At 36.2% G+C, this 14128-nt stretch overlaps 1 protein-coding gene across 3 annotated transcripts in view; it reads left to right on the forward strand.

Moving 5' to 3' along the window:
* Nucleotides 1-14128, forward strand: part of LOC311218667 (putative RNA-binding protein Luc7-like 2) — a 35293-nt gene that overhangs the window by 14755 nt on the left and 6410 nt on the right. For 2 of the 3 annotated variants that reach the window (XM_084301444.1, XM_084301442.1), the window contains 6 exons: nt 7238-7336; nt 8210-8320; nt 8961-9104; nt 10188-10364; nt 12572-12663; nt 13514-13543. In XM_084301444.1, coding sequence (XP_084157570.1) covers nt 7238-7336; nt 8210-8320; nt 8961-9104; nt 10188-10364; nt 12572-12663; nt 13514-13543 — 653 coding nt within the window. The remainder of the gene's footprint in view (nt 1-7237; nt 7337-8209; nt 8321-8960; nt 9105-10187; nt 10365-12571; nt 12664-13513; nt 13544-14128) is intronic. The other variant, XM_084301443.1, reaches the window with a different exon arrangement.

Genomic DNA, 14128 nt, shown 5'->3' on the forward strand with positions numbered 1-14128 from the left:
TGCATGAAATCTTCTGTTATTTCTGGATTTCTTAAGAACATTTGTGATAGTTTATTTTCCTCAAGCTTCTTTGATCACATTTAACTCTTGGTTAACATCAGAAACATTTCTGGAAAATTACTAAAGGTTTGAATTTTGACTTTTTTTACTAGGAGATTCCCAATGTCTACGTTGGCAATAATGCAGATTCTTGCTTCTTACAACTTTCTTTTGCACTTCTCTGTCTTGCTTCCTTGGAGTAGCTTGTTATGGTAAATTTGTCATTAATAGAAGCCTAAATATTTGACTTAAGCTGTAAAGCCATAAGAGCTAACTGCATTTTGAAATTTGATTCCAGGTGCTTTGCCACCAGAACGTCTCTTCTGTATGAGTTACCTTTTTCTTCCACCTTTATAAAGGGTAGTCTTGTCTAGTTGCCTGCTGATGAGTTTAAGTGGCTACATACTTAAGTCAGAAGGTTTTGTTTACATTGGTATTTCAAAGTATTTAATTTTTTTAGGGACATGTTTTTGTACTACTAGCTTTCTGGTTTTGTAGACTTGAAAACTCTTAAGTCAAATTGTCAGAGGTATATCAATGCCCACAGGGGATGATTTTTGTTACTCCTTACAGAGAGATGGAGAAGATATTTGTTTTTCCTTTTGTCATCTGTTTCTAAGGACAGTGGAAGTGATGGACAATGGAAGATATAGATAGAATAGTGAGTCCTAACAACAAAAATGTAAACGAAGAATACACTTGTGGAGGCTGTTGTAAGTTAAAATCATAGTTCTGAAAGTATTGTGCTCTGTGACTACCTGTATTTGGAGTTTGTGTGAGGCACATACTAAACTAGTAAGATCACAGAAATTGCTTTGTATTCAAGGTTGTAAAGCAGTGTCTCTTCAGAACTTGCCTTTGACAGTACCTCTCACTAAAGCTTTTGTTTTTAACTGACTTTTTAATGTTTTGGTGTTCTGCTCTGTGAAGTTGATCACTGTCACTGGTTCACACGTGTAATTCAGTGGTTTAAGGGTTTGCTCATTAATTTCAATTGGAGAATTTTACGAAGATAGATTTATAAGTCTTTAAGTTTTAGCTACTCTTAGTCTTTTAGGACACAGTAAATCATTGCCACTTAATTTTAATTTCATTTTTTTCCTCTTAAAGGTTTAATGCTTCATTTTTTTATCCTTAATAAATGATGACACTCAGGTTTGCGTTTTTTTTTTTTTCAAACTGTTTTATGACTTTCATCATCAATACAAAAATATTTTTTTATATCTATATGTGTGTGTGCATTATGAGATTAGGACTGAAGCTACATCTGTAGGAATCAGATGACTCCCTTTTAATGATGTGAACCTCTTAAGCAACGTTCTTTGGATAGAATCACTGTGCTGTCTCTGCAAGTTTTACAGAATAGATAAGAACGTGTTTTCTCTGTATGTTTTAAAGGACTAGCTAGCTGAGTACTAGCGAAAAGGTTAGTGTGGTAAGATTTAAGGCAAATGCCTTCAGTAAAGTTAAAACTAGTAATGTCCTAAGTATTTACAGTAACCTGCTAGCTACCTTTGAAGAGCCCAAACAGATCAATGCTTTTGCAGTAATCTATCTTTCTTATTAGCTTGATTGTATTTCCCTGTTGAAAAGAAAATGTAACAAATATTTTGTATGGTCTTGCAAAGTGCGGTTGAGAAACTTTTTTCCACAGGGAGGATGAGCTTTATCTCTTTTTTGTATTTCTCTGCATTTGAGGAACATTGCTTTTTGCATTTTGTGTATACAGACCTCATTATGTTATCAGCACAGTCTTGCACTTAAGTGTATCATTTAGTGCTCATGAATTTATTTCACTCAGCTCTTCAGGACTTGTGCTGACTAAAACGGTATTAACTGAGACCTTGGTTTAGCAACTTACCTTAATACATGATTAAAATTAAGCTTATTAGGGGTGGAATTCGGCTCCAGATAAAGACATCTAAATTTAGGTTTCATTAGAGGAGCTAGTTGTCTAAGCTTGCATTGGAATCAGAGGGGATCTAGGCAATGGAGCCTGGAGGAGAGGTTCAGTTCATCTCCACTGGGTGTTTCTCTCAAGGTAGGCTAAATCCATCAAGGCTCACTGACTGTACTGTCTAGATCCCTTTTTACTGTGGAAGAGCAGTTTGGATAGTTCACACACCTGCAGATGGGTGCATTTAAGTATTTGCATTTAGGTGTCGTAGTCTGGAATTGATTTCTTTGCTAGTAGTTCCACTGGCTCAGTGGAACTGCTTCCATGCAGAATTTAGCTGTGCGGATGTGATTATATCCTGCAGTGTTGCAGAAAGTAGGCATTCTGCTGGAGGGTATCAGTGTTTCAGTTTAGGTCTGATGTAATCATGTAAATTGCTTTAGGCTTTGCAAATCAAATTAAATTAGCCTTGAGTAAGCCACCTCAATTCATAGTCTTCAGCCCAGTGGTGATGAATTTTGAAGTGCTTTGTTGTGACAGCAAGTGGTCACATCAGTCCCTTCAGACATACTCTTAATTTCTTTGACTAGTGCTACTAAAGTGAATTGAATGCACGTTCTATTTTAATGGGCTTAATATGTCTGGATGAAAGGTTTTTTTTTTGTTTTTTTTTTTTTAACTCTTCTATATGGTTATCTTGATTCAATGTTAATATAAAATCAGGCTATAAAACAATGCTATGGAAACACTAAAATATCTCCTTTACAAGCGAGGAATACTGCTGCTAGCTTTGTCTTTCAGTGAAGATCTATTCTAAGTCATTGAAGTCTTCAGAAAGAAAAGTAGGATTAAAGGTAGGGAGGTCTTTAAAGAAGTATTATAATTCTGAAGATACCTGGAATATTCAGTGTTTGCTAAGGACTTTAATACCCATTAATTCACTATTTATCTGCCTCTTTTCAGCTCAGTATTTATTTCCTAGCAGTGAAGTCCTTCAAAAATTAATGCAGTTAATGAAGTGTGAGGACTTCAGTCATGCATCGTCCCCAAACTTCCTCTTCTGAGTCTGTGGTGCTTTCAAAAAGGGATAGGCTTTGTGGCAGGTCTGTAAATCTGTCAAAAACAAAACTGTTTCTGCAGATGAGAAGTGAATTCCATGATGAGGAAGATCTCAGCAAAGAATATCTGCATCTTTTTGACTGTAGCAAGGATGTTCTTGTTCTGCCTTGACGAGGGTGTTCTTGATAGCTGCCCTGACAATTTGATAAAGGGAGAGATCTGGTTCCTCCAGACAACTTAATTTTTCCAATCATGTCATAATTTCATAAACAAAAAAACTCTCTTGCTGCTTTGGTATGGATATCTTTTTAGCTGGGAAGAATTCTCTACAGAAGCTCTGTCCAGACTGTCATCTGTCAAAGCCTATCAAAGGTGCATGCTGGTTTTAGAAGCATTGATAGTATGTACCACTATGTCACACTTGGCATCAACATCTGCATTTTAAGTAGCTTTGGCTTTTCTGTGCTCTTCTTGTAGCCCATGTTGCGTGCATTCAGTAATCTAATCTTGGATGTCAAAGGAACATATAGTATTTGTAAAAGCACCAAAATGAGATTTTTCCTGTAGGTTGCTCAAGACCTGAAAAAGAAAACCTTAGTTTCATGTTTCCAGAAACAGCATCATATCTGATAGTTTAGTCTGATTCAGTTACTAATGTCAGCAACTTTGAGTGCATGGGTTGTTGTTTTTTTCAGTTGAGCTCTTTTTTGAGTTTCTGTGCTGCCTACATCCTGGACCACCTCTTCCTTGTCTGTTCGTGGTGAACTTGGGTGATGATCTTTTTTCTGCACCTGATTTGATTGATGCAGAGCTAAGCATCAGCAGTAAGCCAGCTTTTTTTCTGTATTAACACCAAAGGCATTCTCTCTGTCTTTCACAGATGGAACAACAGAAATGATTTCTGAATCATTTCAATATGAGATTTGTTGGGATGAAAGATGAGTTGTCTAAATCTCAGCTCTGGGAAAGCAAATATCTTTAATTGTTCATTTAACAGTGGTTAAAAGAAGAAGAAATTGTTACAGCAAATGATTATCACGTTAAGTAGCAGACAGTTGTTTCTTAAGCAAAGCTCTGCAAAAGCAGACTGCTAATGATACCCCTATGTAGTTGCCTAGACTATTTTCTAGACTAAACTTAAGCAATAGCTTTTGCCTGTAATAAATCCCCACATACCTGGAGAATATGTTTCTGTTTTTTTCTTCAGTAAAAACGCATAGCTGCAAAAAGCCCTAAGGTATATATGGCTTCATGTATTCAATAAACTTTAATTTTGTCTAGTCTGGGGGCTTTGTTGTTCGCCCCTTGCTTTGTTTGCTTTGCTCATTGGGACTCCTGTAAATCACTTTAAGTAGCGTAAGTCTGTCTGAAAATCATTGTGTGAGCAATGAAAGACAAAGTTTATGTGCATTCTTTTTAAGCCTTCCACAGTAACTCAGTGTCTGAACATTAGGCTGTCTTAAAGCCACCTTCTGTTTCAAATACCACTGATCTTAACTGGCTGGCTACCAGTGCATGCTCTTTGCCTTTGAGGAAGGGCATGGCTTGGCACCAGATTGCAACATGGACATGTGGAAAAAGAAAATGTCTTCCAGTATTTTCTGGCCATTTCCATCAGCTGTCCATCTACTATGCAGATAACCATATTAGCCAAACTACATTATGAGTTTCTCTGTGGTTATCAAGGTCCTTGGCAATCCTGATCCAAAGTAGACTTTTGACAGTAATAAATCATCCCCAAGATGAATCCTCTTTGCCAAATATTCCTTACCGTATATCAGCAAAGTGCTTTTTAGCCTGATCATTGTAATGTACAAGCTGGGTTAAGTTTTTAAACTTTTTTTATCTCTCAAAACTTCGTTTTGCTAATAGAGTATTTAAGACAAACAGTAGTAATACTTCTGTTAAGTTACTTTCAAAGGGTTAGTCAAGACTAGTACTGAGTGCGCAAAGGAATGATTCCAACAATGACATGATTTTTTTAGCAGCAAAGCTAATGAAAAGGAGGCTGTTTCTCTTGTACGTACTTCTTGTTGCTCGCTGTCTGTTAGCCATGTGAGTATTTGTATGACTGTGCTCCAAGCTGGAGCAGAGAGGTAGAAGGGATCCAATGCTTCCTTTCTTCTAACCTGGGCCATTATCTAACAATAACAAATCCTACATCACCTCTCCTCCACCCCCAGAAAATTGCAGCTAATATTACTGAATTATTCAAGAGTTTGTGAAGTGTAATCTTGGTACTGTTAAGAGATCCAAGCTGCTCAAGTCCACTATTACACTTCCCCCTACGTAATGTCAGCATGTCTGTATAGCTGCATAACAAATTGGATAGAGATACACTGCTGAAAAATTCTCTATTCTTGGCTTGCTAAGCTACATTTTGCCCAGTCAGTACCCTGAACCTGTGCAGTTGTTCAGGCACATGTGTTAGCACAGGGAGGCACAGCACAGTGATAAAGGAAGAGTAGAATTTTTTTTCAGCAGAAATGCTGGCTCAAAGTAACTTCCATTCTCTTGAGCTATGGATTTACAAGTTGGACTAAAGAGAAATCAGGAAATAGACTGATTTGAAGAGGTCAAATCCATTCCAAATCATAAAGTCAGCACAAAGTATGTCATGGTAGTGTCACGTGAATTCTCGTTTTTTAGGGTGTAATGGAAGAAATTATATATCACATACTTAGTCTGTATGTAGCTTTCATATTGAAATAGCATTTTTTGGATGGTGTGATGAATCTCTTTCAGGCTTTGTGTACAGATTTCTTAGTGTCACTAGCTTCATCTATGCATTTGAGAGTGGTGGGTTTGACATAAAACAGGATTGGCCTTGCACTTACATACGGTATTTAAGTTCTGAAAGTCAAGTGATGAATTGACATAGACAAGCTTTTCCCAATTTTAGGAGTATTCTTGGGTGTCTTAATTTTTAGATAGTTATAAAATGTTCTTTCATACTGCTTTCATGGTAGTGAAATACTTTTCTGAAAGAATGCAGTAATGTTAGCATCTAATGACTTGGAAATTAGACATGATGTATCGCTCAGCTTCTAGGTCTTCCAGGTCTTGCATCACTTAACAAATTTGCTGAGGTTCTGTGTAGCTACAAAGGAAAGAGCTAATCTTTTTCTTTCCCGTTGAAGTTAGATATTCAAATAACAGGTGACTTCCAACAGTTTCCAAGGTAACACTCATCTTTTTATGGAAAAACACAAATTATCAATTATGTTAGTTTTGGTTCTAAAACTGCTACTGAACTACAACAGGAGAGCTTTTTCTACTAGAGTTCAACTTCTATTTTTTTAATGCTAAGAAAGGACCAGTTTTTCTTAAGTGAGCAGTGCACAGAACTAACTGAAACTATTGTTTTTAAGTGAAGCAAATAATAATCACTTTCAGTGATTATACCCTCTCTACAAAGTCACACATTGATTTATCTTTTTTTTCTAATGTTGTTTCCATTATGTATTGATTTTTGTCATATGCTTATTACTTTGTCTTGATCACCAAACAAACTTGCAGGAAACAATTTTGATTTCATCAAAATTCCTTTTTCTATGCAAGTTGCAAAATTCAATTTGAAAAAAAAGTATTTGTTATACCTAGTAAGATTCTGGGTGCTCTCCTCAGCTGTATTCTATGTGAGATTAAAAGCTAATGATGTAATCTACTTACTTTAGTTTGTTCTTCCCTTTCGTTTGGATAGATTTGATTTTTGGCTACCTTTATATGCTTTGAGAATGATTTTTAAACAGCACTTACAGTGATGATGTGGTTGCAACTATTTCAGACGACTGTTACAGCAAGAACATGGAGTGTGCAGATAGATCAGGTCAAGCATTTGACCATTTAATTGCCAATTATTTTCAAGGACCTTGGTTCTCCTAAGCTGCTTTATTTCAATACAGGATGTTCCACTTCAGTCCCTTATATTTTACTGAAAGTTTAAAAAAAAAAAAAAAAAAAAAAAAAAAAAAACTCTTTTGCAGGACAGTAATGATACTCTGTAATGCAAATAGCCATCATGATAGGATAAACTTTCCATTCTGTCTAGATATTTTTTTATCATTCATAGGTGTTTATTAAAGATCTGGGATTGTCTTGCAGCTTTTTAAAACTGTCCTTTTATTCCCATATAGAAGATGATTTTCTTCAGAATATTTGACTATTAAAGGAAATCGTGCTTACTTTGTTCCTTGTAACTCTTTTGAAAAATTATATTACTTTCCCTCTGTCTCTTTTCAGAGAATGGACCTTGGAGAATGTCTGAAGGTGCATGACCTGGCATTAAGGGCAGACTATGAAATAGCATCCAAAGATCAAGATTTCTTCTTTGAGCTTGATGTATGTATCTTGTCTTGGTGGAGAGAAAGCATAATTTGTGTGCCTAGAGCGATAAACTGAGCAACAAAAGTTAAGCTTTGGTCCACAAAGAAGGAGAACTTATGTGAAGTAGCTTTGTAAGTGGGGGCAGAGAAATCCCTCTACAGTTACGGGAACGTTTACATGCCTCTTCATGATTATATGAGAGTATTATGTTTGTATTGGTAGTCATTCCTAGGTAGAACTGTTAATGCCCTTTCACAAAAATAATTATCATAAACCTGTACGCTGTCTTCGTGGTAACAATTATCAAGCAAATGTCATGTATGCTTTGAAGAGAGTCTTAAATTCTCTATCTGTTAATAAAGTGTCATTTTCTCTTGGGAATAACAAATTAGATGCTATGTTTCAGTACACCATAGCTTGAGTAATACAGTTCCAAACTCCCAGCTAGGAAGTCTGTCTTCAGTATGGATAGAAAATTGAGGGTGGTTGTTGGGGCATGGTGTTAATATGATTAATAGCTAAAAAATCTAGTGGAAAATATGTTACAGTTCTGCATGTATTGGCAGGATGAGGTGAACCTAACTATCCTTTGAAGAATTTTAATACATGTTATAAATGTCTGCTGCTTTTTCAGGAATAAGACTTAAGACAGATACATTTCCAAGTTTCTACAAATACTTAATGAATTTTGGCAGTATGCAGACTGGTTTTTAAAACGTTAGCATATGTTAATATATGTGATTATATACCGTAAGCAGCTAGTTTTTTGTTTTACAAAGATTTCACTAAGAAAAACTTTGAAAAGTTAGTCTTAAACCAGGAAATTATTAAGGATAATAAAAGTCATGTTCTTTACCATGTTGATTGGTGTTCTTGTTGATGTTTCAGGCAATGGACCACCTGCAATCATTTATTGCAGACTGTGATAGGAGAACAGAAGTGGCTAAGAAAAGATTAGCAGAAACCCAAGAAGAGATCAGTGCTGAAGTTGCAGCTAAAGTAAGCATGTAAAACTACCTGCTGAAGAGTTTTTTGGTGGTTTGTTTTTTTAAGGAACCAAATTTAGACTTTGGCAGACTATCCAATCTGAGAATTCATGCTGACGAAGGGTAAAAATAAGTTCTATAATAAACACGTAAAAAGCAAAAAAAGTTGCCTCAAACCTGTTTCTAAGGGAGAACCTGTTTCTCAGGGAGAGGAGAAGGCAGAGAAGAGACCTCTTTGATATTCTTGAGTTCAGAGAGCTTCAATCTCTGTGATAGGATTCCACACAAATGTTAGTAATCCTTGTACTTTTTGATTAAAATAAAAATCATTTTTTCTTCAAATCCATGCACAAGCCAGGAGGAACGGTTGTATGAATACTAATTTTGCAAGACAGCAGCGTGAATTATTTGAAATCTCTGAACAAAATCATGCTCTGGAGTTGCTACATAGTCTTGGTAACCCAGCCTTTCTCTGTGTGTTTTGACATGAGGCAATTCTGTTTCCCTTTTAAATGGGGAGGTTATCTCTGCGTGCTTCCTTTAATTTCACCCTACAGATTTTGCGTGTAATAATAGCTCAGTATTAGTTCAGATTCTTTTCCATAATTAACTTAAAAGCATTTCCCGCATTGAGCCTTTTTTTCTCTTTCAAGGCTGAACGAGTTCATGAATTGAATGAAGAAATTGGGAAACTACTGGCCAAAGTGGAACAGCTGGGAGCTGATGGAAATGTGGAAGAATCTCAAAAAGTAATGGATGAGGTGGAGAAGGCACGGGTAAAGAAGAGAGAAGCTGAAGTAAGTTGATTGTGTAAGGTTTGGGGGATAAAGAGGGCAGTATCCCAAATTAAATTGGCCAGTAACTGTGTAGTGCAAGATGCCTTAGCTACTGGGACTTCCTTAGCTAACTGCTTTATATAAACCAAGGAATTTGCTTTGTGGCATCCTGTTTGGGAGAAGTTTCCACCTTCAAATACACTCCTTTACTATTAAATTATACTAACTTCCACTGATGATGTGTTTACCTTAGTTTAGCTGTGCTGGCTGGTAACATCTGTGGACATGACAGTCATGTCTGTCTGTGTCGGACTTGCTCATTTTGTTGGGTGTTGTGACGCTTGCCGTGGTAACCCCACTGCACATTGAAGTGTGTTGGTGTGTGGCTCATATTGGAAAGCTTCAGTAAGGGGAGCCATTTCAGACCCTGCTAAGTTTGTTTTCATTGAAAGATAGTCAATGGCTTGTGTATCAGGCAAGTTAAATTAGTCTTTGTTGTAATGTTCAGGTGGCAAATCTCGTCAAGAGCTTTTTCCATATCATATTTCACCAATATACTTAAATTCATAGAAACAAACATCTGCAGTTGCTTTAATGGTACCAGAGGGGTTGCTGGCGGTCTTGCTTGTCTGTCATCTGAGTGTTTGTAGGTAAATTTTGCTTAGGTAACTTGATGTTTAATTAGCATCTAAAATGTGGGTAGATTTCTCTTGTTTTAAACTGCGTTCACAATGAAAACGTCTAATATTTTTATAATATGTTAACATATAGTAATTTTTGTGTTAACATGTATTCAGTGTGTTTTCTATGAAAGTTATTCTAAGTTGTTCTAAGCAGTATAATCTGAAATAAAGATGATCACTCCACTTTGTTTAATATGCAAAACCATTTGGTAATATCCTGTTTTTACTACATCCAATCTTCAAAATGAGGAACCTGCACTTCATCTTTATGAGACGGTTGATTTATGAATGGGGTGAATTAAATAAAGGATGTGCTGATTTGCTTTGAATTCTATCATCAAAAGTAATATACTCGTGGTAAAAGTTTGTTCTTGTATTTTTGCACATTGAGAAGTAAGACTAACAAATTTGCTTTTCCTAGGAGGTATACAGAAATTCTATGCCTGCCTCTAGCTTTCAGCAGCAGAAGCTACGGGTTTGTGAAGTGTGTTCGGCCTACCTTGGTCTTCATGACAATGACCGACGTCTTGCTGACCACTTTGGAGGAAAGCTGCATTTAGGATTTATTGAAATAAGAGAGAAGCTTGAGGAACTCAGGGTAAATCATTCTTCTATTTCGTGTGTGTGCGTGTGCTCCTACTTAATAAGGCAGTCTTAATGGAATCTCTGGCTGTGTGATTTTTTTCATTAGCTTTTGAGATAATTCGTCTATAAACACCGAACGTGTTAATCTAATACCAATTGCCTAGATAATGTGATAAGATGGCCTCACTTGGACTAGTTGTATTAAAACACCAGTTCATAGTAATGCATCTTGGGAACAAAGAGTGCAATTCCACTTGTCAAATGGAGAACTGCATTCTGAATTAGTGTTGCTGGAAGTGTCTGTGTCTTGGAAGACTTGGGAGATAGACAAATGAACTTTACCTTAAGCCAGTTTATTGGATGAAAGTAATAATGAGACTCTTGAAAATACAAGAACATGTGACCCTAAGGGAGTGATATTTTACTTAATTAGGAATAAAATGTTAATAGGGCTGTTGTTGATATGCTGTGCTCAGTTTGGGTACCATTAAAGAGCACGTGCATAAAGAGGACAGTAATTCATAGCAAAGGATTCCAAAAAGATCTACAGAAATGTTTGGAGCTTCAACAGCCTGCTGTATGGTGAAAGACTACAGAAACTCGTTTATTTTATCCAGACAAATCATTTCATAGGCACCAACAATGGTTCTTTGAGTGGTTATCACAGCTTTTAAGCTTGACTAACAATAGGTGAAATGAGTTCCAACAACTCAAGGCTGTAGCTATCCACAGTCAAAATCGTAAAAGGTGTATATCTTGAAGTGAGGCTAACTGTTAAAATAATTGTTACAGGGAGGTTGCATGTTCTCCATAGCTTGAAGTTTTGAATCCAGTTGGAATATTTTCTTAAAAAACGCTACCTCAATCGGAAATCATATGCTTGAAGAAAAACTTACTGGAATTATATTCCAGACTTTTGGTATTCAAGAGGATGGACTTGGAAGCTTATGCCATTTATGATTTTAATATGCAAATTATGGACTTTAAGGCGCAATTAAGCATGTTACTATAGCAGTCACTAAAGAGAATGATCAAATGAATTGAAGCCCTAAAGCAAGGAGTGTTGCTGCTGAATTTGAGTGAATTGGCTTGATACTCATAATATTCCAGCTGTCTTGCATGGATACTGTGACTTACCCTTTGGAAAGCTCAACTCTTTCTGTTAACTATATTGGCAATTTAGGCTCCTAAATACAGTTGTTGTAATTCGAGCCTTAGATACCTAGAGGAGATCATGTGCATTTCCTCTCATCCCTACATGAAATTATGCAGATTCACTTGAAGAAGAAACCTTGCTTGTAGTTAAACTACTGATACTGTGCAAGGAAGTAGAGAGATAATTTGAAATAAAGGGGCTAATTAACTGATTATTTACAACCTTTGGAAAAAAATATGCATGGATAATTATGTCACATTCCCAAAGCATCAATAAAATAATCTTTTGAAGTACTTCTCCTAACAAAAAAGAAAACAATAATTATCCCCTCCTTCCTCAGAGCTCTCCTCAGAGATCTAATCAAGATGCTGCTGGGGCAATTCCACATCTCAGAAGAAGGTCTTTACAAAGAGTTGAATTTCTTTCATCATGTCCAGAAGGTGGCGAGACTTGGGTTTGGCCAGATCTCCAGTTGTGAGTTCCATATCTGAGGGCCCTCTACTGAGCGTGCCTTGTCCCCAGTAGTAGTGAGTTCAACCTGGGGGCTATCAGCTGAAGCATCCTTTCTAATTCTATGTGTACTGTTCACAACACAGAAACAAGTAGCCTCAAAACTAGGTATCAGCCCAACCAAGTCCTTTAAGACTAGGAGTTTCTTTATTTCAAAGGATGGCTGAGGGAATTAATACAATTCCTAACTACATCCCTCTTCTAATTCCCTTCTACCCTTCCCCAGTAGCCAAAATATGATAGGTTTGGCATGGAAACTTTCACGTTAAGACATGACTTCATGACTTACTGCTCTGAATTCCCCTTCATGAAAAACTTAATGTAAGTTTACATCTTTCAGGTCTTGGTGTAACACCCACGTATTTGCTGCAGCTCTTCTGCAATAACTTGTGTTTCTTGAAAAAAATACATATATATACACTGAGGAAGAGAGAGGGAGAAATATATACAAGGGAAAGAACTGAATATTAACTGTCTAGATTTTTTATAGCTTTTACACCTTCATTTGAGAAATTTTGAAGTGTAACTTAATGAATACATTCCTTTTCTTTTAGAGGATTGTGGCTGATAAACAGGAAAAACGAAACCAGGAGCGTCTGAAACGTAGAGAGGAGAGGGAAAGAGAAGAAAGGGAGAAACTGAGAAGGTAGGGATCTACTTCAATTGCATTTACATAATGTCCTATATAAGTTTAATAGAAAAACAACAGTATCCTTCATGAACGTTTGTTTTTTGTAAATCTGCAGAATCATGATTTTCCCTTCCTTGGAAACTTAAATGTTTAACTCATTCAATACTTTTAATTCACTTAAAACCTAAATTATTTTTATAGAAAGCCTTTTCTTTAAAATCTACAAATATTGTTGTCTCTACACACTTGAACAAAACTTGAACAAATGCCTTTTACATGCGATATGTTTCTCAGGTATGTACCTTGTTTTTAGATCTGACAGGTGTTAACTTTTTTCCTTATTGGGAATTGTTGAATAGCATTGACTAAGCAAAGTAATTTGCTGTTTTTCTATGAAAATAGACTGTTGTTTCCAGGCTTTGTGAGGGTAGGGTCGAATGGGACCTGAACTGCAGTTCTCTTGACATACTGTCTTCAGAAGCTAGTAATGAATATTTTGAAATCTATTGCAGTCTGACAATGTGTCTTACAAGAAATAAGGGAGTACTGGCTCTATTTAACAGTAAGCTTTTCTTCTTGAAGGGGTGTGAATTAAAAAGCAGAGTAGATGCCCTTATCCCCATACACATGCACACACACACACACACACAAAAAAAGCACAGAACAGAGTTGTTGGGGGATCTATTTCCTGATAAATGTGTTGCAAAGATGTTAACTTAAAATAAATGGCCTTTAACTTTTTTTGTTAGTAAAATGATAAATACAGTAAAGGCTCAACTAGTCTGACTTATTACTGAACTGTACTTTATATTTGATAATAAGACTCTGTAAGAAAAATTGATTTACCATTTTCCATTTGTTTCAGGTCAAGATCCCACAGCAAACATACCAAAAGGTATACAAATCTGCAAATGAGAAATACCACCAGTGATGCCAGCCTTTCACAAGCTGGAACGTTATAAATTTGTCTAGCCTTATTAATTTGAGATGTTCTTTACAGAAAAAGCATCCTGTTACATAGTCATCTCTGTGTTTATACAGCATTTAGCATTTGCTGTTGAGCTGTCTGTCTATTTTGTGGTTACTACAATACAATGTTTTATCCCTGATAACATTTGGAATGCAGAGAATTACTTTCTTCAAAACAGATGCTTGTGTTCAATTCCTTTTTGGTGAAAACCTATGTTCTTAAAGCATGAAGTGCTATGTTGACTCCTATTTATGTTGCCAGTTTTCTTCTATACCTGCAGTTGAAAGTCACCAGTGAGGTATTATTGCAAGGTGATTTAAAAAAGAAAGAAAATCAAGAATTTATATGGTGTTCAGAACCTTACAGGCTATTTCTATTGCAGTAGCTATGGGGAAAGGGTATAGTCCTAAGTTCTGAGAATATCATAATTACACAGCTTCTGCCAGATGATCCTTGTCACTGCATCAAAGTTCTAAAACTTGTCCTGATAAATGCAAGATTTTAAAACAA

This window comes from Netta rufina, assembly GCF_964035555.1.
Source record: "Netta rufina genome assembly, chromosome: 1".
NCBI lineage: Eukaryota > Metazoa > Chordata > Aves > Anseriformes > Anatidae > Netta > Netta rufina.